Source organism: Colletotrichum paranaense (assembly GCF_030867605.1).
Source record: "Colletotrichum paranaense strain IMI 384185 chromosome Unknown Scaffold_9.1, whole genome shotgun sequence".
NCBI classification, from domain to species: domain Eukaryota; kingdom Fungi; phylum Ascomycota; class Sordariomycetes; order Glomerellales; family Glomerellaceae; genus Colletotrichum; species Colletotrichum paranaense.
In genome coordinates, this window is record NW_026848967.1 from 341,127 (window position 1) to 366,488 (window position 25,362).

A 25,362-nucleotide genomic window follows, 5' to 3' on the forward strand; every position below is an offset into this window, starting at 1 on the left:
TTCCGGTCCTAGATACCCCGCTTCCCCTCCATGTCATGACCGATATTCCATTTCACATAAAAGCTTCCTCCACATGTTCCTCGAATAATATAATATAAGATCAAAATAATACGTGCGTAAATGGGTATAGATGAGAAGCAAGCCGATCCGAAAATATGTAAATGCTCCTCGTCAGAGGAGCCGAGTAGAAGATACCCGAAAGAAAGCTTTGCCTGCTCGTGTGGTCAACACGAGGATGCTAAGATAATAAACACTAGACTGTCGCGATAGTATCGCAGGGATTCGATGTATACGTCCAGATAAGTTGTTATGGATGAAAGTGCCATGTGTTACCGGCGTGTATGCAAAATTTGCCGCATGATCGTAAGCGGCGGGTAGAAACGAAGAAGTGCCAGCAGCGCAAAAGGTACATAGCAAGCGAGCTTGCTCAAGGGGTGGGAAGGGTACATCCGACCGAGCGGGCTGGTTCCGAGACAATCGAGGTCGGCTGGTGGCAGCAAAAGGACGGCGCTGCGTCGTGTTGACAAGCATGGACGTGGAAGCGAAGAACGGGCTGCTGCTGCTGGCTATGGCGAAAGAAAGAATACGACTATCAACTGAGCACACTCAGTAGAGGAATGTGGCTGCGACGAAGGCGATGACGAGGCCCGCAATGGCACCACCGCCTTGCCTAACACCTTCGTTCTCCTTGGAGGTCGTGGCGGGTGCTGATTCTTCCGTTTCTGTGGCGGTGGCGGGCTTGAAAGTCGTGCCATCAGAGTCGGAGGACGTGGTTGTCGAATTATCGTTCTCGTGGAACATGCCGGCCATGACAGTGGGGGCACTTGACGTCGTCGAGGAGGCGGAGGTAGCTGCGCTGGAAGCCTTGGAGCTGGAACTCTTGACAGCCTTGGAGGAAGGCGCAGCAGAAGAGGACGAGGGGGGCGTCGGGGTCGGTGTAGGCGTAGGAGTAGGAGTGGGCGTGGGAGTCGGGGTGGGAGTGGGCGATGGAGCAGCGGAAGACTTGGCGACCTTGATTTCAACCTTGGTATCCTTCTCGTTGGAGTCGTCAGAGTCGCTTCCTCCAGAACCGTCAAGAGGGAAGACGATGATGCGACCCTTTTTCCCCTTGGGAACAGTGACAACGCAGTACTTGGCATTGCCAGCGCCGGTGCCGGCTTGGTTGCTGGTCACCTCCCCAACAGCATTGGCAGAGGGGTCAATAGAGCAAGGAGTGCCATTGCAGCCTCCATCAGGGCACTCGATCCTGACTCCGTAGGTAGGCTTCGTGTTCTTGAGCGCGGAACCCTCCCAGATGGGGTTGTAACCGAGAGTGACGAAAGTTCGGCCCTGACCGTCTTGGTTGGCTCCCGCGACGTAGGCAGCCCAGTTACCAACTGCTTTGGAGGAGTCGCCCCAGATACAACCCTCATCCGTAACTCCGGGCGGGTTGATGTAGTAGCTAGGCATCATTAGTCTCTTCGTTTTGACCCATGTTCGAGACAGTGAACTCACTGAGCACTGGTGCTGCACCAGTAACTAGGGTCGGGAACAGCAAGGGTGATTGACTTGTCAATGACGCTGGGAATGAGCATAGCCTCGTTGCCCGGCAGAACAGTTTGGCAGAAGGACAAAGTCTTGCCACACTTGTTGTAAACCTCAACGGTACCTGCTCCATCGACGCAGTAGGGAGAGCCCTTGATGGGCTTTGAGGCCTTGCCATCAGAACCACAGTACAAGCCACCGTTCTGAGCTGGTTAGCCTGCGAGCTGCCGTGCGAGGAGTCGGAGGGATTCTTACCATGGACGAGGGATACGTGTAGGTCGAATCGGGCTCCCATTGCGCCATGACTTTGCCGGCTTTGCAGGCGATAGGGCAGTAGCTTCCTTCAACACAGGCTTGATCGGGGCTCATAGCAAAGCCATTGTTCATGGCACCGGGGACCTTGACGAGATCGCCATCGCTGGGCAAACTGCAGATGGCCTTGCCATCAGAAGTTCTCTTGATGACATCCCTCTCAGCAAGCGTCTCGATCTCCTCGTTGGGGCCCAGACCGGACTTCAACTTGTGAAGGTGTCGGTGAGTTCCATCATGAGCCTCGGCGGGTTGGGCAGAGAGCAGGACCAAAGCCGAGCCCACGGCAGCCTTAATGGTAGAGAGCTTCATCTCGGAAGCGGGGTTTCGACAAGAGTCGACGTGGTTTCCTCCAAAGACAATTCAAAAAAGAACAGGATCTGATTCCTGGTGGTCGGCGCGTCGCGCAATGTGGTGACAACGGCGGTCGGATTTTGGCGTTCGGATTCAATGCTACAACATGGAAATGGCGAATTGGAATGGCAACAGCGCGTGAGCGTGTTGGATTCGTAAAGAACGTGATGTCTTCGAAAGCGAATGACTAGACAGCGAATGTCGGTGTAAAGAGCGGAACGTCTCAAAGCAGAGACTGGGCAAGGCGTAAGGATGCGGTGCAAGGACAAGAGAAAGAAAGAGGAGAACGAGCGAGGGTGGAGGTGGCAGGATGGGTCGACGATAAAATGAGAGAGAGCAGCAAGGTATCCGGGGTGGGAATCGTTCAGCCTACTGGGCAAGCCGCAAAAGGCAGAGGTCCGTTGACAGCAACCTTGCGCGCGATCCTCACGCTGTTGGCCATAACGGGGGGAAACTCGAGGGGGACCTGGGTGGACCAGGGCCCTTTGAGGGGCAGGCGCAAGGATCCTGGCTGGTCATGGCGACATTAGGCAATGGGCAAGCGGTGATGCTTGGCTAAGCCGGGGGGCGGTTGAGGCGGACAAGCGTCGATGCGACGAGCTTGATGAGAATCGCGCAGTTGGAACTCGGAAGAGTCGAAGACTGGCCGGGGGTTAAGGAGACGCAAGGATTCGAGGCCCGGGGGGAAATGAAAATGACATGGCCCCTCGACCTTGGATGAACTCGCCAATCAGACAGGGCCATCATCTCGGCAAAGCTTGACTTGTTCTTGGAAGGAACCAATGAGAGATGTTGCGCATCCAAGCCGTTGCTGCCGTTTGGAGCCAAACGAAATGAGGGCACCAGTGCACGGTTCCCAACGGGGTCCCAGACTGCCCGGCCGGGGTCGACGAAGCACTCCAGGCTGCTTGATACGCACCCATCTATCTATACCTGTCTGTACCTGCATAAGTTTGCATTGTTTCCACACTCGACCAATGAAGTCATGCACAATCTGAATGTACCCACTACTCACATCTCAGGCATCGTCTCTGATTGGTTGCATGTACCCAAAATTTCCATTGTACGTACCTTTTGCCCTTTTCCCTTTCGCTTGCATTTGCTGCCAGTTCCATCGCGTCCTGTCGTCGACTCGTCCAGATGGAAACTGGGAACCATCTCCAGAAAACAGGGGGAAAGAACAGACCGCACCGCTTCGTTGGTCGGCTAGGGAGCGTTGCCTATTTGGGCGATGAAGAGATGAGCTTTCTGGCGCCATTGACAATTCGAGCGCAGAGAGGTGCACTGGATTGACAAATTGGCGCTCAGCGACCACCAAAGCTGGTGAGAGACCGCCGCTCGCAATGTCACACGCGCTTCCTGTCATCCAATCTTAACCTTCAAGCTTAATTCCACGTGCTGTCACGGTAGTAAACAGGCTGCAGGCCATCGGTTGCAGTGCACTGTACCTACGGATACTTGTAGTTGCACTCGATCCAGACTCGACAGAATTTTCCTACCTCTTCCTGTCTTTAGCCGACTGACTGTCATTGACTGAGACAAATGCTGTGCCACAGCCACCTCCTTGAACTGGAACCCGCATTCTAGTGCAACGAAAGAATGGGCGAGAAAAGACCGCATGAATCACGTCGTGCGTAGGCAGCGGGCTAGTTCTAGTAGCCTACAGGGGAACACAATGTCTCGGGCGACTCTCAACGGTATCTTTCTGCCGCACTGGAACGCGGCAAAGCGCCTTCTTCAACACACAACGCCAGTAACGCCACACGACCCAGCGGTCTTGCCTTCTGCTTCTGGAAGAAAGTCTCCAGTTGTCGCGGTATCTGGCACAGATTCCACTGTGCCGAGGCCTCTCCGTAACCTACCTACTCCGTCGTCAAGGTAGGTACTTAAGATACCTTAGATAACCGGAGAGTGGGCCATTCCTTCTCACCCCCTTCGCGCCCCTTTCGAGCCAAGACTTAGTAAGAGAAGTCTCTCAATCGCTGGTTGTCGCTCCGCGCAGGCTGGCAGGCTCGCACCACATACCGAAACGTGCTTGCCCTTTTTGAACCTCATCCTCCGCCATCTTCAAACCTCCACCCGGTCACCCCCAGACCTGAACGGACTTCTCTTCCCTTTATGTATGCCATGTCGTCGACTTACTGAGCACTTACTGCACAGCTCCAGGCTCTCGAAAAAGAGGAGATGCCGACCCCTTGCCCATGTGGGCATTTTGCATGAGCCTCATGTCATGAATCTTCCTCCACTTGCAATCCACGTGCTCCGTGCTTTGCCTCTATACGCAGCAGAGACTTTGATCTGGAAAGAGACCGAGCAACCCTTCGCCAAACGTCCCCATCCGTCCATCTCCATCTCGCCTGGGTGAACGAGCCAACGGCAGAGAACCTGTCAGGCCGTCTGTCAGTCGTCAGCAAAACCGCCGAACGCGATCTATCGACCAAGCCCGTGCGATAGATCTGGGGACGTCGTCTGTGGCCACTCCCTTCTCGGCTACTGGTGACGGAGTAAGGAAATTGCGCCTACCAAATTGTGCGAGATTGCACCAGAGCTGGTGTGCCCGGCGTCCATTCCGGACCAACTAGCTTTGTATTCGTACACTTGCGGCAGTCGCCGATACGCTCTGCAGTGTTAGTGTTAACCTCCATCGGCAGACATCATGGTAGTTGCCTCACTCGACCAGCTTCACAATGTTGAGCTGAAAGCTGTGCCTCCTCGGCCAGCAATTCTTGAGCTCCTCCATGGATGAATCTCGTATCCGAAGGGTGGCCCTCACCAGTTGCTGATCATTTGCAGTATTGGGTGGAAAGAACCTGCACTGTCGCTCTTCTAGCCATCAACCGAGAAATACGGCCTGTGGCCAGATCACGCCACGCCCGCTCTGTTACTCGCTTGGTTTGATGAGTAGGAACTTGAGCAGCCCTGTGCCCCGCGCTAAGTGCTACACAACAAGCTCATATCCTCAGTCTTGAGCTCTTTAAGAGTCCTGTACTGGAGCAACTCTTGACGCATGTTTCGTTATGTCGGCCCCCTCTAGCAGCCGCTCTCGTATGGCGAAATGGAGATTACTAACCGGCCGACATCGGGTAGCAGTTAAGCTTGGCTCAACAGAGCAACCTCAACTCCACTGAGAGTGCAGGCCTTCCTGTCTTGTTGTCAGGACCCGAATAACCGCGACCACTTCAAACCTCTTGCGACATTGTTGATGGTCTAGTATTGCTCAATGACTGTCGAGAGCCGCGTTTGTCATCAGTTGAATGGCAGCTTGGTTTCCGTGGTCGGCTCGTGGCAATTTGGTTAACCTCCCGTGAGTTAAAGTGGACTGGACGCACCAGCAGCTCATCAGCACTGATTTCGCAGTCAACGAGCTAGTCAGGGGCCAAAGAAACCATTGGGAACTTTGACGGAACCGGCCCAAGTTCTCAACCATTAAGTTCCGACCAAGGTTGAGATAAAGCCTGGCACTGCGTCTTCTGGTCGCGTGTTGCGGTATCGAGTAGTGGCTAGCATCTCAAATATCGCTTTATCATTTAGCTTGCTCTCTTCATATCGATGACGCCAGTCGGTATCCATAGCCGTATCAGTGACTTGAACTGCTTTTCCATGCGCAAAGATGGTAATCAGTCCTGCTTCATAGCGTTTACATTCAGCAGGCTGATGATTTCTTTGAGAGCCACCTCTACAAAGTATCTTGCTTAGGTCCATACTGTTCCAGTTTCACCGACTGTTTCCTACGCCTTTGATTTCTCATCGTCTACCTCAAGCCTACTCTCCTGCACTTCGCTGGTTGAGCCTCGGGGGTGCCGACCAACACCAAGCATGCCCTGCTACTGTGATATGATGGATGGCTGTACGTTATAAACAACCGGATCCCAGACATAACCATCGATTTGATACTAGTTCTACTGGCAAATCGAGGTCGGTTGTCGTGCGCAGGAGAAGCTTTGCCGCCCCAGTTCGGCACGTGGGGTATGCCGTTGTACACGCTACCTCCCGACTTACGAACGACTTGTTCGCTGTCGAGCGGAATCCCGTGGTAGGTCTCCCCGGCGGGTGCACTCTCGTTCTTGTCTCCGAGTATGAGTTCGTGCTTGAGTAGGGGTCTCTGCGCAGTGGTCGAGAGAGAGGATGCCCCAGTGTCTGGGCCTTTGAGACCTGGGAAGACAGTGTGCGCCGGATCATCTGCTATTCGCCATTGTCTTTCGACACTGGAAAGTCATGTAGATTTCAGCTGTCGTAGAAGTAAAGTGAAGCGCCCATGGAAGTTAGATAATGTAGACGACATCTCCCAAGACCAAAGCGGAAAGTATTCCTATACGTAGCATAGGGTACCAAAACTAAACCACACGTAACTGAAGGATCTCTCAAAGCTTTCAATGGGATTTCCCCGACATTAGCGTGAGCCGTCCAGCAACCCTTCTCAGCTCCTCTTCGTCTTTTCTTGTCATATACCGGAGGCAAACGTCTTGCCGTTGGCCATGCTGGCCTCGACTAATGGCTTACTTGAAGTCCCGAATATATTCAAGATATCTCCAACACGACCAATCCGAGCAATAAGCAGTGTAATCAAATTCTGTCGGAGAAACTAACTTGCGGCAGTCCCTACCGACCTATTCATGGAGTGGAATTACCCATGTTATGCCTCTAGCACTGGGCTGGGTTGAAGACACGATTATACGTACCTTCCATTCGAGAGTACATCGACATCATATGGTATCAGTCTCTTACCTATCACCCTCTTACCTATAGGAAGTTCCATGTCCTCATGATGAAATAAGCAAGCACCGGGCCGGATGGTCGGGGACTTCGGGCTGTAGATTCCTAAAACCCGCTCGCATACTTCATCCATCTTATTTGCCAGGGGAAGTGCTAGAATAATAAAAAGATTTCTTGGACAAGATTAAAGCAAGCAAGGAAGGAAAAAAGAGAGAACAGACTGATCGACGGTCGGATATGGACCCTGGAATAGAACTGGAGACTTCATGGTCTAACCAGGGCCGCCCGCTGCATCCTTAGGGCCATATAGTAGGCCATATTATGAGCTCGCTCAAGTCTAGAAGGCTGTCGCATTAGACAAGTCGAGAGAAGACAAGGAGAATTATGAAAAAATAGGCATGCACCAATATTTGCGCCCATATCTGTATCAAGTGATCGGCCCATCTTGCCTCGTCTTCCTTTGGTATGCCGAGCACAGCTCCGAAGGTTTCAGTAAGCAACGAGCCTGTCCTCCATATGTGCATCACCCGCATTCCCCATACCGTCGGCACTTGTCAATGAGATGGGAGATGGCCTTCCCGTCACTTCTTCGAGCTATTCAGTGTCTTTCTGAGGCAATTTGCTCCTGGCAGTCGTTCCCAGCCTAGCGTAGAGGAGCGCGGGCGATGGGACAGCTTCCCCAATTAATCCTTGCGTGCTGTCTGGGATCAATACACATCATCCTCTCAGACGGTAGGAAGTTAAGATGGACGCGTAGGTTGAGGTAGAGTGATGCTCATGGAAGTTTGCCACACCCTGATACCTCTATAAAGGGCGACACGACCTGCGGAAACATGTGTTCGAGTCTTTGATCATCACCTTTTGAAGAGTGTAAAGGATAAGGCTTCCGCGTTTCATGCTTGCATCCTCTGCCACTGAAAATTAGAGTCTTGTTGGAGCAACATGACAGGAAGTATTACGGTAGACTTGAGCAGACTAATATTGAGTATATAGAGAGATACGGTCGCGTCTATCAAGGCCTCAAAAGACCCGGAAGAGTTTCCCTCGAATTTCTTTCACGAAGCTGGAGAGACACTATCCACTACTTTGTCTTACTTCAACACGAACACTCCACATGTCTCACTGAAAGACGGAAAAGGCGGATTTATCACGGGTTCCCGAATATGGCAAGTTCAACAGTTGGAGATGGGTCAACCATTTGAGGGGTAACCTCCCTGCCTCCAAACGCACCCTGAGAGATCGGCCGCCCGCAACCTCATCTGATTGGCACGCGCATCAGATCTCGACTGCCCGCTCAGGCAAACAGAGGTTAAACATCCACAGACTACATCTTTGGGGATGAGATGACCCTTGAGATTGAACAAGCCCTTCCGGCTTTCGTGCCGGCTCCTAAAAAGAAACGTGGAAACGTGGAGAAAGCCCATTGTCTTGGGTTGCGTGCGTCGGACGAATTGGAGTTGCGCGTGGTCGCTTTGATCTGCAGCTCACCCGCATGCGATGCCTGCGACACACGCGTCATAAACTCCAACCTCCTCAACCCCACGCTCGAGATCGGCGAGAATGCCGCTTCCATCGTTGCATCAACTCCCTTCGGTAGTCCATTTACCGAGCTTGATACCGCAAGCTTCCCCTCATCGTTTCCCCATGTAATTGAATTAGTTCCCGTGTTGCCCCCTCTTCCCCACGGGGTAACGGAAATCCTACTAAAAAGTAGCTTTATACCAGAGAGGTTCTGCCTTCCTGTACTACCTCATCTTGTTCCTTCATGGGTTTTAAGCTTCTCAAGGTCATCCCAACCTTTCACTCATCGTCTTCCCCCGTGCCATACCATCGACGACCCTCGGAAAATATAGAAAAGAAACAGAAGCTGTCGCCGGCACTATGGAGACTAACAAGCCCAGCGTAGAACAGGATGAGAATACTGTGAAGGGCGAGACCGAGAGTGTAGTGAAGCCCACGGCCTCGAACCCGACTCCCGTGGAATGGGCTCAGCATTTCACGAGCCAGGATGAGGCCTGGCATAAGGCCATGGACAAGACTCTCCTACGTCGTGTAGACCGGCGCCTCATGCCGACCCTCGTAGTCATGGTGAGTCTCAAAACATGAACGCACAAACAAAAAAATTCTATCAAAAGCTTCGTATAGTCCTGACATGAAGTGAAACCACAGTACCTCCTTAACTTCCTCGACCGCTCCAACTTAGCCCAAGCCCGTCAGGGCACCCTCGAACGGGACCTGGGCATGACGGGAACCGACTTCAACCTCGCCACCTCAATCTTCTTCGTCGGTTACCTCCTGATGCAGCTCCCCTCCAACCTCTTGCTCACAAAAGTCAAACCCTCCTTCTACCTCGCCGCCTCCTGCTGCCTCTGGGGCGTTGTCTCGACCTGCAACGCCGCCGCCGACTCCTTCACCCACCTCATCGTCATCCGCTTCTTCCTCGGCTTCGTCGAGGCCCCCTTTTTCCCGGGCGCCGTCTTCCTCATGTCCTCGTGGTACACCCGCGCCGAGCTCACCCGCCGCATCGCCTACCTCTACGCCGGCAACGCCCTCGCCAACATGTTTGGCGGGCTCCTTGGCGCGGGCATCCTCGGCGGTCTGGAGGGGGATTTGGGGATCGCGGGGTGGAGGTGGTTATTCATCATTGTGAGTCATTCCTGTCTCTTGTGTGGGAACGATTACAAAGTGTTCTAAAGAGAGAGTGACTGACATGGAAACACATCGACACAGGAAGGCGTAGCAGCCATCGCATTCTCCCTCGTCGCAATGTGGATCCTCCCAGACTACCCTCACACGACCAAGTGGCTCTCGGAGGAGGAGCGCGCTTACGCCGCCTGGCGCCTCATCGAGGACATCCAGGAGGCCGACACGTACGGCGAGCAGAGCGTCCTCGACGGCGTCAAGATGGCCGTGCGGGACTACCGCCTCTACATCTTTGTCCTGATGCAGCACGTCTCCCTCATCTCGCAGACGTTTCAGTACTTCTTCCCGACCATTGTCGGCACGCTGGGCTACGGCAAGATCACGACGCTTTGGCTGACTGCGCCTGCTTGGGTATGTTTGTATTCTTTCCTAGATGGGATCTCCGGTTACGTTCCAGACTGGGGCGCGGGGACGATATCCAAGCTCACAATCTCTTTTTCCACAGGCCGCGACGTTCCTCATCTCGCTCTGCGTCACTTGGTCCTCTGCAAAGACTAAAGACCGTTCTCTTCACATTGTATGCCTTACGCTCGTCTCCGCCACTGGAAACGCCATCGCCACCGGCTCGAGCAACCTCGGCGCGCGATACTTTGCCATGTTCCTCATGCCCATGGGCGCCATCTCCGCATGTAAGTCCTCTGATACAGTCTCCCCAGCAACAAAAGAACAGCGTCTGATAATGGTATAACTCCTACAGATCAAATCATCGTCTCTTGGGTAGCAAACTCCTTCCCACGACCACTCGTCAAGCGCTCAGCCTGCATCGCCATCGCCAACATGATTGGCAACACGGCAACAATCTACGGATCTTACAGTGCGTTGATAGTTCTCACAGCCTTTCTTTCCCATCACGCTACAAGCGGTACTTGATTAGACTGACTAACCAATCCAAGTGTACCCAAGCAGCACGGGACCCCAATACGTCCCTGGCGGCAGCGCCAACACGGCAATCTGCGTCCTCGTCGCCATTCTCGCCCTCATCCTCCGCTACCTGCACAAGTGGGAGAACAAGAAGCTCGAAAAGGCCGAGCTCGACGACGCCGCGGCGCTGGCCGAGGGAGGCGGCGAGAAGGCCGCGCCCGTCGATCTGAAGCAGGAGAGGAGGGCTGCTGGGTTCAGGTACATCTACTGAAGTAGAGGATGGGCTGATGATGAATGGGTCTTTTGTTACGCTTTTTGTCTGTTCTGTGTGGCGAGAGATGCAGCTTCTCTGTGTTTTTGTGCTGGGCCGAGTTTGAGAGATGGACCCCTCAATTATGGTGATGGCTTGGTGGACGGGAGTTCCCCGCTGTGGAATGCCTTGACGAGTAAAGATACCTTATAGCTTCGAGTTGAGAATGGATGATGTCAGAGACCCCGTCAAAAGGTTAGCAACAAGCTTCTCCTGTGCCTTGGAACGATCATTGAACACCCTTTGTGCCAAGTGTCTATCGGAAGTGATGTTTCTAGTTGAACTCAGTCCTGGTACGAGGACGATTCTTGTCAAGCAGTCTCTACCAAACTGAATCAAGCCTATTAAGACTTTCTGTGCTCCAGAACGCAGATAACGGCACGAGTACTTACCCGATGAAGTAGTGCTCATTCAATGATAAGCCAGTTTCGCCTTGCAGAGGCGTTGAGTGCTGCGTTCCATCGAAATCGGAGAAACGCCGCTCTTGAGAGGCGTTGACATTATTGTAGAGGAGCCATTAATAGGTCGAGATGATTGAATTGTATGCAGAGACAAAGATACTCGATATTGGGTATAGCTCACACAGACACCAATGTCGAAAATTGGTAAATATGTCCTAAAGTGAAGTCAAGTACAAACTGTCTCGTTTATATACAACCCCAACATGGTCCTTGCAAACGATATCCGCACTTTCACGTCGAGTCTCAGATGAACTCTGCCTCTAGCGAAGACGATGATGAGATCTAAGTACTCTCGTGGATCAGTCTCTCCAAAATAGTTTCCCGTTCTCTCGGAACAAGGCGGTCTCCACCAAACCTTCACCCATGGCTCCGACTCTACGAATCTGATGAACACGGTCAGACTTGCGTGTGCCACCCCAGTCACCTATAGTGTCAAGCTGAAGTAACTCCAAGCGGCAGCCTTGTCCACATATTGTCTCCCAGATCGACTTGGCAACCTCCGCGGGTGTCACCCCCGCCGCATGTGCCTCTATCGTCGTTTCGAGTTTTCTCTGATACGCACGAGCTCTTCGTCTGCACCCGCCATCTCCAGCCCGCACTTTAAGTTCAGAATGTCGAAGTGTCAGGTAGAGATTTCGGAGGCTCCGCATCCGTCCAAGACACTCACTTGCCTCTATCATCTCTGATGAGCTCGTTTGGAACGTAGGTACAGTGATCGTGACCGTCAGATCCTGCACCCACATGCATGTCTTAGATAGCACGCATAAGTCCTGCGGCGCGATTCTGGGATACTCCTGCATGGAATGAGAGCCGTAGGAGGGCCGAATGCTTAGTTTGCGCAGGCATCCTCCAAATTTGGACAACGCAAACTGGACGGCTGGTGAAGGTACTCTGCCCTCGAGCGAGAGGGATGTTAAGGCTGGCATGATGGCTAGGAACTCAACAGCGACGTCTCCACGGTTCGCGACCCCCTCCCAAGCAGGTCGGGGGCCAACAATAACTTCATTGTAGTTTAACTCTAGGCTTTCGAGTTTGTGGAATCTGGCATGCGTCGTAAGCCATGGTAACTCTCCAGGACTTGCGGTCAATCTCAGATGACGCAGTGCCGCGAAGTCCGTCGCCCTGGACCACGCCTTGAGCCTATCGGGATTGGTTTTCTGTAGTGTCAGAGAACGCAGTGAACCGAGCTCTGGTGACTTCAAGATGCTTGACAGATCCTTCCCAGGTATGAAACTGTGGTCGAGTGTTTGCGCGATCAACGCTTGCAACTCATTCTCGAAATCTGCGTCGTATTTTCGCTTATGTCTGCCTCCGAAGAAGGGTTCCAGCTTTACTGTCTTGAGATTCGGTGATAGGCCTCCGATGAGACGTAGCATAACCGATTCGTTTGTATGTGCAATGGACGTCTGGTAATACTCTTTTATAGAGATGCTATGCAATTGGGGTGCAAGTAGAAGTGCAACATCATGCGCATTGATCGCAGCGCCTTCGCTGCAGTGAAGATCGAAACCATTGAGTTCTAGCCGACAACTTGGGTGATGCGTGCGAATGGTTTCGAGGAGAAGAGGCGAAAAGCTGCTCTCATGTTCAATGACCATGTTGGCCAGTCCGGGCAGGGCTTCGAGCAGTCTGGTCATGGGAGTCCACGCTTCGGGATCGACAAAGGCATCGCGGAGGCGTCGGTTCTCGGGCGACCTATGCTTGAAATCGAGCGAGGTTTCCTTTGAAACCGGTAGTATCATGTGTCGATCAGGCGAGTAGAGATCACTGTGAGGGAGCGACTTGTCCAGGAAGGTCATCTTCAGGCGCCTGACATGCCTGGCGGAGTTTGTGCGTCCCAGAATTGCGAGCCAGGAATCGACATCGCGCTGTAGTCTCCGAGGATGCTTGACGAGGATGTGGATGTCGCGGAACAAGAAGCAAGCGGCGGCTGTATGAAAGGCTTTGTTGGTGAGGGAAAAGTAGGACAAATCCGGTCCGGCAATGCCGTCGAGATGCCCCGCGATGCTGATGAGAGTCTCAGCCGGAAGTATGTCTAGTATTCTCGCGGCCATTGTCGCTTCAGTCGCTCGGTAGATATCGCAGTCGAAACAGAAGCACTCGGCGAGGATGAAGAAGGATAATCAGAGACATCGCGGGTGGGCTTGCGTCAACAGAAGACAGAAACGTGTTGGATGAGGCAAAAAGCACCTCCTCGGGCGAGGTTGGCTCACTTGCATTGTTTGCTAGAGAAGAGTGGGTTTGGAGTCCTGATAGGGAAAGGGAAGGATTGGTTGGTGCAAGAACGCACACCAAGCCCGTCACCAACCAACGACAATCAGGAAGTCGGAAGCCGTGGGCCGGCTTCCAACCGACGCGGGAACGGAAAAGACGCCGGGCTGGGAAGGTGTTGGCCGAGATAGTTGGGTTAAACCGTCAAAGTAGGTGAGCTCTGCTTTTACAGCGGCCAACTGCAGCTTGGCTGCTCAAAGTACTAATGATAGACGTGATTACCTCGGAAGAGACGACCTGGGAGAGGTTCCTAGGACCACGCATGCAACGTCCCCGTAATCATGGTGACTCGAGAGAGAACCATCAAAATCCAAGTCCGAGAAGCCAAGCAGAGCCTCAATTAGGTTGTTGACGAAGGGGGAATAAATCAATTGTCAGAAAGGGGGGTAGCTGACAGTTCAGCGTTGGTTTGCCGGTTTGAGACACATCTCAATTTAATAATGTCTCTGCTTAAGCGAAGCGGCACAGCTGTCTTGCGGCTTACTTGGGTCACTCACAGCTCCCCGTCGGCATTTTCCATCGTAAATCCGGCGCCTCTCCATCCCCATGCGATAACGTAGTGGTCAGCCAACAGCTTCCACTCCTCCACTTCGTCGAGGCCCTCTAAACGGTCCACTCTCTCCTTTTCCTCACTTGACACCCAGCTTTCCCAAATCCGTTCCACGGTCAGCGCCTTGGCGTGTTCGAAGCCTGCATCGCGGAGACGCTGCGTCTGATCCTGCGGCAGCTTGTAATTCTCCAGAGTAGGCATGTGTATTCTCCTTGCTGCGAGGTTGGAGGTCATCATTTTGCCGAAAGGGTCGTCAGGCCGGATTGGTTCGTACACCACAATGGCGATATTCGGAATCTTTTGCTCAAACAAAGATACAACTTGCTTCGTTATAGATGTCTCTAGGTAGCAGAGGCAGCATTCTGAGATGAGTAGAGTAGGAATGTCTGTTCTGATACCCGCAAGAGGTGTTGCGCCGTCTTGCACCATTTCTCGGAGATCCCGTGCATGACAATAGTATTTGTCTGACGCGGATGGCTGACAGCTCCATGAACCGTCTTCCTCGACCGAGGGGACTCCGAGGATGTTTCGCAATGGAGGGGCTGCTTGCACTATACGTGCCTTCTTGCGAACTGTGACTGAGAAGTCTATCTCATGGTAGACCAGCTGAGGCCTTTTTGCCCTGGAAAAGAGACGGAATGGGCGTGTGTCGGTGCCAGCGCCTAGTGAAATAATTTGTCTCTCATTTGAACCGGGTTGCGCACTGTCAGACTCGTCCAAGAAGCTGTCAATGAGATTATCGAGAGCAACGGTCCTCGTATAAGTGCCTGAGATAGCGGTCAACCTCCACACTCGACGGAAGCAGACCAGAGACACGGACCTCGATTGATGATGGGGAGTCTCCTTGGAGGGGGTCCATTGATGTTATCGACAAAGAAGTGTGCGTATGGGTCGGCGAGATATCCCACATTGACAGAACTCAAACGTGAGCCGGCAGCGTCATCGTCAGTTCCTTGAATCGTCTGATCGTGAGTCGGGCCCGAGAATGAGGGGCCGCCGCCGGGACCTCTTCCGCGCCCGCGACCAACCCGGCCACCTCTCGCTCCGCGGAGTGAGAGCAGGTTCGGTATTGGATTTCCAGACATGAGGTATGTTGTTGCGGGGGAGCGGCCGTGAGGTGGAAGATGTTCCGGGAGCAGCGTTAGTGAGTGTAGGTGCGGGTGACGTAGGAGGGAAACTGTTAGGTGGGGCATCGTAGTGCAACGCTGCGTGTCAATCAGTGGAATAGGGTATGGCCCGTGCCTAGACGCTTCTAACGGTTCGGAGCCGACTCCGTTGTCCACTAAGGGCCGGTGCCTGGCACTCCCCGCAACGTCGTCTTCCATCTTTTGCTAAGAGTTTACGATATATCCGCAATAGTCTTCGAAACTTAGAGTAAGTTTTGAAGTTCCTGTAGACTTGGTTGTCGGTTTGACTGACTTCTTAGTCATCAAGCTTGACCAGGTACCTATGTTCCGAGCATTAAATCGCCGAAACCACTACTCACTCATACCAGACACCCAAGCCCTTTTCAGCACTCACCTCTCGTACGAGCATTCGGATCTGAAAACCCAAGACTTGTCGAATATGTAACATCTATCAGAGCGCTGCTTGCGAATGCCGAGGATCAGAAAGATGCAGAAGCTACCTAACGCCTTTGGCGTTGAAGTGTAATGAATCACCCAGGATTGACTATTACCTGGACCGGATCCATTCATTTCTCTCTTTCCAGCCCACACGAAAAGCGTTCTACCTGGTACCATGATCAGGAAGAATACGTCGAGAGCCAAAAGCATGATGGCATCCGATGAGTTGACAGGACCGACCACTGGTAGATCAGGATTACAAAGTCTGACACTGACTGCTCAATGACATCACATTCCGAGTCACCGAAACATACACTTTGCCAACGAAATCAAGACATGGCAGCGAGAAGAACATCTACACAGCAATGGTACTAACACAACTGCTTACAGATCTGTCGAGCCAATTTGAGAGGAGTCTACATGCAGACACGAATGCCAGAACCTCAAAGCTGGGCTTTAATGAGTTATACTCGAACTATAATGTAGTCTTCTCGGAACGTGGTGACCAAAAGGTACAATCAACACCGAGCCTGCATGGCTCAACATTTTACCAATGAGTTGTAAGGTAGACATCGTCAACAAAAACACTTCTAAGGGGGCCAGTGTCTGAAAGAACCCCAAACCAAATGTCCGAATCCTTTCGGATATGTCGGGGTTGGGCACCTAATGGCCGAATAAGCTTCAAGAACACGCGCCGCTCGTTATTCGATGGTCTGCAAACTTTCTTGGAGGGATCGTCCGATGTCACGGATGGCATAGAGACTTTTTCGAAACCGACGAACAGAGTCCGATGCCAATCATGCAAAGATAGGATGCTACAAATTGAGAAAGGAAAGGCCAAATAACAGGTTTCAAGCAGGCGGCCTCCTCTCCCCCAAAAGACCAAATGGCGAACAGAGCCGTCAAGGAATAAGGCGACGCAAGCGTCGAATATCCCAAAGTCAACAGCCTCGTAAAAAGGTCAACCTTGGCCGGGCGCCAAAACGTTGCCCTGATCTCGACGAACAAAATGGAAGAAGCAAGTGGAAGAGCGCGAGCCGGCGTGAAGTTGTAGACATTGCAGGTAAGCAGGCATGCAAGCTGGCGGCACAGAAACCTAGTTCCAGCAGCCCAACAGCCCTGCCCAGCGGTACCGCTCAGAGCCAGGATGGTCATGGAATGACAACTTTATTACTTTCATAATCTTGGCTTCGATCCGGAGAATCGCTTCAATGGTCTTCGCTCTTCGTCACTCGTCGCTGGATCCTCGCTTGTCCGAGAATCAGAGACCGTATGGCGCGGCGCATCGCCATTACTCCGTTCCACGATACCGCCCATTCCGTTGGCTGCTGGGAGGCGAAATGTCCGATGTGGAAGGATTTAGTGGGGCACGGAGAGTGGCTGTGTCAGCCTGCTGCCTGGTGGAAAGCTGCCGCTATCCACTAGGTCGTGCATCCACGCCTCCCCAAGATCCCGGGCGGCGTACTTCCCTAGGTACTGGTAAGGTTGTAATTCCTCTGCAAGGTACTTTCCTCCCCAATGCGTCTCACGCGTCACAACGAAGTACCTCGCTCAGTAGATTGAGGTGAGGTGACCCCCCGACGCAGGAGCTGCGCAGTGACCAGTGACATGTTCAAGTGAACCGCCGCCTAGAGCTCGTTTCCCTTTTGACGTCTGACACCCCTCCATTTCCTAACGATTCATCTTTTCCCTTCATTTAAAAGAACCTTCAAACTCCAACATTCGTACTTTTCCCAGCATCATCATCATCATCGCAGTCTTGACTTTGGGAGCCGAGCAAACCGCAAACATGTACACGCAACTGCAGCACTTTGCCGACGCCGTCTATAAGAGGGCCGTCGAAGAGACTCCTCGCGAACCCCAGCTTCCCGGCTGGTCCTTTTGGGTCTTCCTCGCCGACTTCATCGTCTTCCTTCCCATCATCCTCTGGGTAAGCCTTGTCTCCCGCCCCTCCCGAGGCCACTTTCAGTCTGGCTCTTCATATGATGAACCCTTTATCGCTAACACATGCACTGTCTAGACATCATACACCCTCCACCAGGTCTACCCCATCTTCGCCATCGTCGAGGACGAGAACCCGCCCGCCTACGACCCCGTCAACCTCGCCGAAGATGAAGGCGCCATCCCCTCCGCCGGCCCCGAGGTCCGCCCCGACGGCCCCGTCCCCCAGACTAAGGTGACCGGAGGCCGCCCCACCACCGTCACCTCTTCCATCCGCTCCATCAACCGCCTCCTGACCACCTACGGCGGCTGGCGCTCAAACTTCCGCGGCTTCGGCGTCTACTTTGTCCAGGCCCTCGCGACCAACTTCCTCTTTGGCATCTTCTCCTCCTTCCTCCCAGACATCCTCGCCTCCCTCGCGACCCTCCTCTCCGCCCTCGCCCTCGTCCAGCTCTCCGCCGTCTGGGTCCACATCGTCATCACCCCCTCGAGCTCCGACTACTTCTGGAAGCGTCTCCCGCCCTTCAAGCGTACCTTTGACGCCACCGCGAAGCCCGTCGCCGCCTACTGGCTCGCAGAGCAGGTCGCCACCTGGGTCCCCATCGCCGTCGGCTGGGCCCTCGGCCTCGACCTCCCCAACTTCCAGTTCGGCAAGCCCAACTCGGTCGTCTCCCAGCCCCAGAGCTCCGACGCCTGGAAGAGCATCGTCATCACCCTCATCAGCATCGCCTTCCAGATCATCATCGTCATCCCCGCCCACGTCGTCCTCGTCCGCGTCCAGGCCTCCCTCATCCCCGAGGAGGCAAACACCATCATCCCCTTTGACCGCTCCTTCGAGGGCAAGGTCGAGCCCCGCGTCGTCGGCGGCAAGGGCTACGCTACCATGGACGACGCCTGGAGCGGCTTCTCCCGCAACGCCTGGAAGCGCCTCGTCATCCTCTACGTCAAGATCTTTGCCGTCTCCTTTGCCGCTTTCGCACTCATGGCCGCCGTTGTCATTCCCGAGATTATCGTCTTCAGCAAGCTCGCTAAATAAACATTTGGCTAGCATATGAAATCAACAGGCGCCATATCTATCTCAAACTCTTCGGCAATTGCACTTATGTAATCAATTACCCCCTTCAAGGCTCGCAAGGATGCGTTGATGGGAAGAAAGCGGATAAAGCTTGATAGGCTGTAGTTGTATTTGCGCATCACCATGCACTAAATCGTCTCTTAGCTAGCTGGATAGTCTCTGCTTTGTGTCTTGTGATCACAACTCCATACCCCAAATAAAACAGATTGAAAGATTGAGATCACTGCATCACCATAATCATCATCAGAACGTGAGCAGCTAAAGTCTTTCTTTCTAGTGTCATTAAACCGTCAAATGTCTTGGGTTTCATAAGTAGTGAGGTCCTTTCGTGAACAATACCAACTCCCCAGACAATGCAGCAGCGGCGGCGAAAAGGCAAAAAATGTTTTGCCTGGTCAGCCATTCTTCTCATCCATCCTGTATGTTCTCGTGGTGTCGGTTGTCCGCCCTCACACGCACAAAAGGGATCTCATCATTTCCCTTCGACCCTCCCCCCTCCCACGGCCACCAAAATCCTCCTTTCTTGACCGAAAATGACAAAAGACCGCCCAGAAACTTGCTTGTCAAGCCAGAATCCAACAGCAATGCAGACCCGCCCAAACAAAAGAAAAGGAGGAAGAAGAAAATTCAACATCAAAAGAGAGAGGGAAGCCTCTTCTTTCCCAGTTCCGTAATTTGTGCTCGAGCTTGCATGTGAATCTTTTGCGAATTTCGTCGTCTTCTTCTTTTCCAGGATACTGACCAAGAAAATCCAAGGTGAAGAAAGGCCTCTGTGAAGAGCAAGGGGGTCTTGCCGCCGCCAGGATCAACACAGCGGGGGTATAGTGGTCTAGTCCGCACCAAGCTGTAATCTAACTTGTACGTTGTCGTGTGTCTATTCGAAGGGTAAGGGCGTATCTCCCTGTACGGTCTCTCGACGTCAGGGTGCCCCAAGGATCAAGGGTATAACAGGGCATGCGGTATGCAACTTAAGACTTCTGAGAGAAGAACCAACTGCTTCGCTTGCCGGCACTGCCCTCGTTCTGCTGGATGCTGTTGATGACAGGGATGGAAGGTCCCTGGTTATCAGCACCACCGCCACGGAGGGGTTTGGCGATGCGGCTGCCAGCACCAGAGAAGCTGAAGCCGCCCAGCGAGGGAGAGTTCAGGCCGCGAGTGCTGCCAGCCTTGGCTGCCTCTAGCCTCTCCTTGACAGCAGCAAGCTGAACCTCAAACCTATAGGGTACGAATCGTTAGCAATGGTACGGCGCAAAGCAGAAATGGACAACAGAGATTGAGAGATTGAAGGGTAGACAGAAACATGGATCGCAAGGGGGTCGTACTTGTGGTTCGCAGAAGCCATCTTCTCCTGGCTATCCTGTAGCAGGCTCTCCAAGCTCTGGATGCGCTCGTTACGAGCAATGAGTTTACGCTCAGCAATGGCCACCTCCTTCTTCAGTGCCGAGTTCTGCTCGACGAGCTGGCGCTGAACCTGAGTAAGCTGCTCAAGATTCCTCTCCAGGAAGGCCATCTTTTTCTGTTGGGCCCGGTTGTTGGATGAGCGGAGCACGTTGTTATACTGCTCTCTTGTCTCGTCAAGCGAGATTTCGAGCTCAACCACACGTTCGCAACGGTTCTGAAGATCGCGCATAAGGCTCTTCTTCATAATGTCGAACTCGGCAATCTGTTGCTGAATCGACTTGCCGTTCGCCATGGGTGCGGCGGTACCAGCCTTGACTCTCTGTTGAAGATCCTCGATAAGAGTCTTCATCTTGGAGTTCTCGGCAGCCTTCTGGGCAATCTCGGCCTTGAGCTCATCAACAAGCTCCATGGACGTGGTCTGCTTGTTGGAGTAGGCACTCTCCAGGCGAGCCTTGATCTCCTCGACATCGTTCTCCCCAAGGTTGCGGGTCAAGAGCTCCTCGTACTCCTGCTGAAGAGCCGAGAGGCGGTCTTCGAGCTCGGCTCTGCGACGGGCATCTGCTTCGCTCGAGGAAGCACTGTAGACAGACAGCTCAGCTTGTCTAACGATTCCTTGGATCTCGACGAAGCGTGACTTCAGAGCCTGAAGCTCATCTGGGTTGACAACCTCGCCAGTGGAGCTGACCTCGTGAAGGGCCTCCAGTTGGGAAATAGCCTCCGAGATGGCCTTCTCGTTGTCGCTGAACACATCGGCCCCGAGGTCGAAGCCAGCCATCATCTTGGCCATCTTCTCAGCCTTCTTCTTCTCCTTCTCATCGAGGACGGCACTTGTTTCCTTGGCGCTCATCTTCACGTCCAGAAGCTGCTGCTTGACCTCGTCCAGCTCCGCAGTCAGCTCGGCGTTTTGCTCCTTGAGCGCATCCATGGTGATCTGCGCCTCCTTGCCCTCAAAGGTAAGTCGCTCAATCTGCATCTTGACCTCGTTCACCTCCCCGTTCAGCTTCTCATTTTCCTTCCCAGTCTTCGCATCGTGCTCCTTGAGGTAGGCAAGCTCCTCCTTGGTCTCCCGAAGAGTCTTTTCTGCTGCGTTGTACTGAGACTCCTTCTCGGCAATCTGGTCCTGGAGCTCGTTCTCCCGGCGCAGGAACTCGTCGCGCTCATCCTTGTCGAGTGGTAAGCTTGGTGTTCCTGACCGCTCGGAGATGGCTGGGGTCTCGGATCTGCTGTCGGGTAGGAGGCGGGATGGTGTTGAAGGACGAGGCGCCTTTGCTTCGGCTTTAGTCCCAGCTACGCCATCTGCGGACAAGGGGGCCACCCATCTGTCCTTAGGAACGGCCTCTCCGGCACGCCAGAGCTGAACTTCGCCTTCCAAATTTGAGAGATACGTTTCGAAAGTCGAAATTTGGCCTCTGGCCTTGCCGAGCAGTGCCTTGAGTTCGGAGGGACTGAGCTCGGCGTTGATCTTGGCCTTGTTCTTGATTGCCTTTGCACGAGTACCGAATCGGAGGGTGCCAAGGGTTTCAGCGTCGTTGTAACTACTGGGAGAGCAATTAATGATGAGTGTTGTCCGACTGTTACCTCCCAGAGATTCTTGGAGGATACGGGTCAACTTGGAATCGCGGTAGGGGACGTGGGATGATCTGCCGTCGGTCAAGGCGTTGATGACCATTCCGAGAGCACTCAAACTCTTATTGATCTTCTTTGCTTCCTCCAGCGTCTGACCACTGGCGCCGGTCTTTCCAACCTTTTCGCTACCGGCCAAATCGACCAGGAAAAGCTGACCACTCTTTGCCGATCCGGTCTCGACATTCTTTTGGGTAATGGTGACGACGAAGATGGAATGAGAGCGGGAAGATTCCTGGTTCATGTTGGTTGCAGAAACGGCTCGGGCGTTTCCACCTCTTCTCATAACCTCGTAGACTTCCTGGACGCTGGAGACATAGACCTCGAGAAGGCCCTTGACGTAGACACCGCGATTCTTTTCTTCGTGGACGGGAAGGTTGTCGTTTTGAGGCGCAAGCAAATCGCGAATCCTCTCCATGTAGATTTCCATATAACTGACTCGAACCGTGTACTCGATAGTGCTGGGACTAGACATGATACTGGCGAAGATTTGTTCGACGATACGGGGGATAATACCTCGCCCCTCCTCGTCGTCGATGCTGGAACCCATCATGGTGTAGGACTTTCCGGCACCCGTCTGACCATAGGCAAAGACGGTTCCGTTGTAACCATTGAGAATATCATCGACGGTCGATCGGATGGAAAAGTCGAAAATATCGGACTGCTTACACTCCATGTCGAAGACACGGTCGAAGGTGAAGGAGCCTTGGGCCTCCTTGGACTAGAGAATTATATTTGTCAACTGAGTGCCCGCACGCGCGATATCAAGCACCGAATAGAGAGGCACTTACGTCGAGAGTACATGTTTCCTCGCTGCTGAAGGAGACAATGGGCTGGCCGCCCGACGCCAGTTCCACTTTGTTCTGTGGACGGAATCGGGCGACGACCTTGATACTGTTGTTTGCGCCAGACATAGTGATGGGTTTTCAGACCAAGCGAGGTCGAAGCCGGGGTCGTGAGGTTGCGATCGGGACAAGATGCTGCGAGATAGGGGGTTTGTGGTTGCGAGGCACTCGGCGGCCGCAGCTCGGCAACGGGGGGTTGTGTTGAAAGGACACACACAAACAAGGCGGGTGGGATGAAATGACGGTGTGCGGATGTGGAAAGGCTGCTAGAATGACATATCGCAGGTGTTGCAGGGCGATGATGCAAGGAGAAAGGAACAGCGACAGCACAAACCAGCAGCAGTAGCAGCCAGAAAGGCAGTCGGTCAGAAAGCGAGAGAGGAGGGAGATGTGGGTTGTATTGTTTGGGAAACGGGTTTTGGGGGGCTCTTGGGGGGTTGAGATGCAAATGACGGGACGCGCTAGAAATCGCGTAGAATTATTTGATGGCAGCAAGACAAAGCACAGAATGCAGGTGCAGAGGGGGGGAAGTAAGGTCCACGGGTACCTTCCCACAGTTCCTTCAGTTCCCATGGAAAGTCACAAGTCACTGCTAAGGTGAGGTAAGGTATTCAGGCCCAAAAACAAACCAATCCCATCCTGCCATTGTCATTTCACGCTGGTCGTTTCATCCCCACCTCGTCGTCTTTCCCAAAGCACAGCCGAGGGGTCCCCGTCCCAGATGGGTAAAGTCCCCTGTTCTACTGCTGGAATGGACGGATACAGCAGAACGCATCGCCCATGCAGTGCCCAACGGGACTGGCTGCACTTGCACACTGACCATGACTGGCAGGCATGTTGGTACTACAGATGGCCCGGCGCATTGCACACTAATTAGAGGAACGTCCGGCCGAGCACGCGACAGAGATTTGCTGACGAGAGTTTGCACTTTGCACGGTTGACCAAGTGGACTGAGAGTTGGGGGTTGGCCTTTTGTGCGAGTCTTGTTATGGTGGACTGCTCCGCTTTCGCCTGTGAATTCATAATAAACAACTACGGGCCGCATGTTGTTCAACAGATTTGGTATTTCGCTACTCATGAGGTCCCAAATGCACTTCCCACGAACTCCCCTGTAAAGCCAGATGAAGACGAACCTAACGTCACCGACGACGGGTGACTCAACGGATAGGAAAAGCAAAGCACGTCCACGAAACGCCTATCGCAACATGGGGTCGCCCCAAAAGCCACTTAGAGAGGACAGCACGAGCCGAAACGCCAAATCCCCCCACTCCCACCTCATCGGGTACCCCAGTTGCTTAATGCGAAGAAGATCAAGACATCTGTCTGGTCAGCCCTGGGTGTAGCTCATGTCAATCTGCCCCTCGTTCGGCCCTCTAGCATCCCCTCACAGCCCAGCAGCTTATTCCTACACGAGCCATACCCTGCTGAAGTAAGGCGCGGACATTCTTGTTCATAACTGTCGTGTGTATGTGTCGTGATAATCATGTCGATTTAATCGTCCCAGCTCTTCTCGACAGTCTCACGAACCCGCTTCGTGTACTCCTTCCGGTTGTCCTTGTAGAGGTTCGACGCTTCAACGTTCGCCGGGGAGCCCGTGTTTGGGTCGTTAAGCAAACTAATGATCCGAGTTAGCCAAACATTAGCTCCGGAGCTTGTAGAGTGGCACCCGAGATCTCTCGAGTAGGACATCTCTCACCTCTGAATGCTCGTCAACACAGCCGCGACATCATACGTGGGACTCCAGCGGTTCTGCAGGATATCCAAGCAAAGCTCTCCAGTAGCGTAGACGTTCGGGTGGAACATCTGGCTGATGAACTTGACCGCAGGTGGCTTGTTGGGGTATTGCTCCTCGAACTGCATAACGAGTCTGAAGGTACCGTCTTCGAATGGAGTATCGGCGGGACCAATAATCACGGCGTTCCTAAAGCATGCCTTGTCAGTCGCCGTTGGCACATTCGGGAAACTCGGGGTTTGGTCGAGCATACCAGGTCATGACGTTGTCGGGGACGGGCGAGGCAGAAACGCCAGCGGGAGGATCAGTCTGCATACGCTACTCATTGCGTTAGGATCAAACAAAAGATAATGGCATTCTGAGCATCGTAGCTTACTTTGAAGTCGCGCATCAAGCGACGGCGGGCGGCGGTAGACATGGTGGCGGTCGGTGACTGATTACCAAGACTGAGGGGTCAGAGGATCGCAACTGCCGTCGAGGAGGGACGGACGAGAACCGGGCGGTCGGTTCAAAGCGTGGGGAATCGGCGTATATATCCTCGCTGGATATCGAGAATGCTGAAAATTCTGGAGATCTCCGTCACTTACGATGTGTGATGGAGAAAGTTGTAGGATAGTCGTATGGATCACGGGCGAGAGTCCAAAAGAATGGCGCGGGAAGCACTCGCCTTCACCACCGCCTTCCGCTTGGGCCAGTGAGTGGGTCTTACATTTGGTCCAATCATATTGGGCGATTTTAAGCGCGAATCGCCCGATAACAGAATGACACTCAAGAGCCTCCAATAATATAGGTACCAAACGCCTGCGGAAGTGACGACTCAAACCTCCCGTCTCTTCATGACACCGTCTGGGCCGCAAACTGGACTATTCAACTGAGGTGCTTCTGACAGACACTTGAATGGGTTTGATTCATGCATATCGCTTGCTATTTTGTCATTCCGGCGAGAGTCGCACCTAACTTACCTTAAGAGGCAGCATATAGAAAGATACTCAAATACATCAACTCGCATACTGGCGGGGTGTAGCTTTTCTTCCGCATGCGCAGACTAAGACCTTGTTTGAAGGTGGGCTTGTTCAATATTTATGGTTGCGCTGCAGGACTGCTGCCATAACGGTGATCATCCG

General features: G+C 53.3%; 10 protein-coding genes across 10 annotated transcripts; 2 read left to right on the plus strand and 8 right to left on the minus strand.

Moving 5' to 3' along the window:
* Positions 1-606: 606 nt before the first annotated feature.
* CPAR01_10862 (beta-glucosidase) lies at positions 607-2,145 on the minus strand (the record flags this gene model as incomplete). Its single annotated transcript, XM_060495122.1, has 3 exons — positions 607-1,441; positions 1,495-1,727; positions 1,780-2,145. 3 exons carry the CDS (start codon positions 2,143-2,145, stop codon positions 607-609), a joined length of 1,434 nt encoding a protein of 477 aa, XP_060345470.1.
* A 3,468-nt stretch (positions 2,146-5,613) lies between these two features.
* Positions 5,614-6,664, minus strand: CPAR01_10863 (uncharacterized protein; the record flags this gene model as incomplete). The annotated part of the gene is made up of 3 exons (XM_060495123.1): positions 5,614-5,810; positions 6,187-6,339; positions 6,637-6,664. 3 exons carry the CDS (start codon positions 6,662-6,664, stop codon positions 5,614-5,616), a joined length of 378 nt encoding a protein of 125 aa, XP_060345471.1.
* Positions 6,665-8,781: 2,117 nt separating this feature from the next.
* On the plus strand, positions 8,782-10,735 carry CPAR01_10864 (major facilitator superfamily transporter; the record flags this gene model as incomplete). The annotated part of the gene is made up of 6 exons (XM_060495124.1): positions 8,782-8,988; positions 9,070-9,546; positions 9,631-9,954; positions 10,049-10,232; positions 10,301-10,417; positions 10,497-10,735. 6 exons carry the CDS (start codon positions 8,782-8,784, stop codon positions 10,733-10,735), a joined length of 1,548 nt encoding a protein of 515 aa, XP_060345472.1.
* Positions 10,736-11,534: 799 nt separating this feature from the next.
* Positions 11,535-13,289, minus strand: CPAR01_10865 (uncharacterized protein; the record flags this gene model as incomplete). The annotated part of the gene is made up of 1 exon (XM_060495125.1): positions 11,535-13,289. One exon carries the CDS (start codon positions 13,287-13,289, stop codon positions 11,535-11,537), a length of 1,755 nt encoding a protein of 584 aa, XP_060345473.1.
* A 710-nt stretch (positions 13,290-13,999) lies between these two features.
* Positions 14,000-15,249, minus strand: CPAR01_10866 (leucine carboxyl methyltransferase; the record flags this gene model as incomplete). Its single annotated transcript, XM_060495126.1, has 2 exons — positions 14,000-14,823; positions 14,877-15,249. The coding sequence occupies 2 exons, from the start codon at positions 15,247-15,249 to the stop codon at positions 14,000-14,002; spliced, it is 1,197 nt and encodes a 398-aa protein (XP_060345474.1).
* A 324-nt stretch (positions 15,250-15,573) lies between these two features.
* On the minus strand, positions 15,574-15,831 carry CPAR01_10867 (uncharacterized protein; the record flags this gene model as incomplete). The annotated part of the gene is made up of 1 exon (XM_060495127.1): positions 15,574-15,831. One exon carries the CDS (start codon positions 15,829-15,831, stop codon positions 15,574-15,576), a length of 258 nt encoding a protein of 85 aa, XP_060345475.1.
* Positions 15,832-16,365: 534 nt separating this feature from the next.
* CPAR01_10868 (uncharacterized protein) lies at positions 16,366-16,776 on the minus strand (the record flags this gene model as incomplete). Its single annotated transcript, XM_060495128.1, has 1 exon — positions 16,366-16,776. One exon carries the CDS (start codon positions 16,774-16,776, stop codon positions 16,366-16,368), a length of 411 nt encoding a protein of 136 aa, XP_060345476.1.
* A 634-nt stretch (positions 16,777-17,410) lies between these two features.
* On the plus strand, positions 17,411-18,598 carry CPAR01_10869 (ubiquitin carrier protein; the record flags this gene model as incomplete). The annotated part of the gene is made up of 2 exons (XM_060495129.1): positions 17,411-17,551; positions 17,642-18,598. 2 exons carry the CDS (start codon positions 17,411-17,413, stop codon positions 18,596-18,598), a joined length of 1,098 nt encoding a protein of 365 aa, XP_060345477.1.
* A 1,007-nt stretch (positions 18,599-19,605) lies between these two features.
* Positions 19,606-22,575, minus strand: CPAR01_10870 (kinesin heavy chain; the record flags this gene model as incomplete). The annotated part of the gene is made up of 3 exons (XM_060495130.1): positions 19,606-19,852; positions 19,960-22,382; positions 22,453-22,575. 3 exons carry the CDS (start codon positions 22,573-22,575, stop codon positions 19,606-19,608), a joined length of 2,793 nt encoding a protein of 930 aa, XP_060345478.1.
* Positions 22,576-23,997: 1,422 nt separating this feature from the next.
* CPAR01_10871 (ubiquitin-conjugating enzyme) lies at positions 23,998-24,656 on the minus strand (the record flags this gene model as incomplete). The annotated part of the gene is made up of 4 exons (XM_060495131.1): positions 23,998-24,121; positions 24,203-24,427; positions 24,492-24,556; positions 24,615-24,656. The coding sequence occupies 4 exons, from the start codon at positions 24,654-24,656 to the stop codon at positions 23,998-24,000; spliced, it is 456 nt and encodes a 151-aa protein (XP_060345479.1).
* Positions 24,657-25,362: the final 706 nt, after the last annotated feature.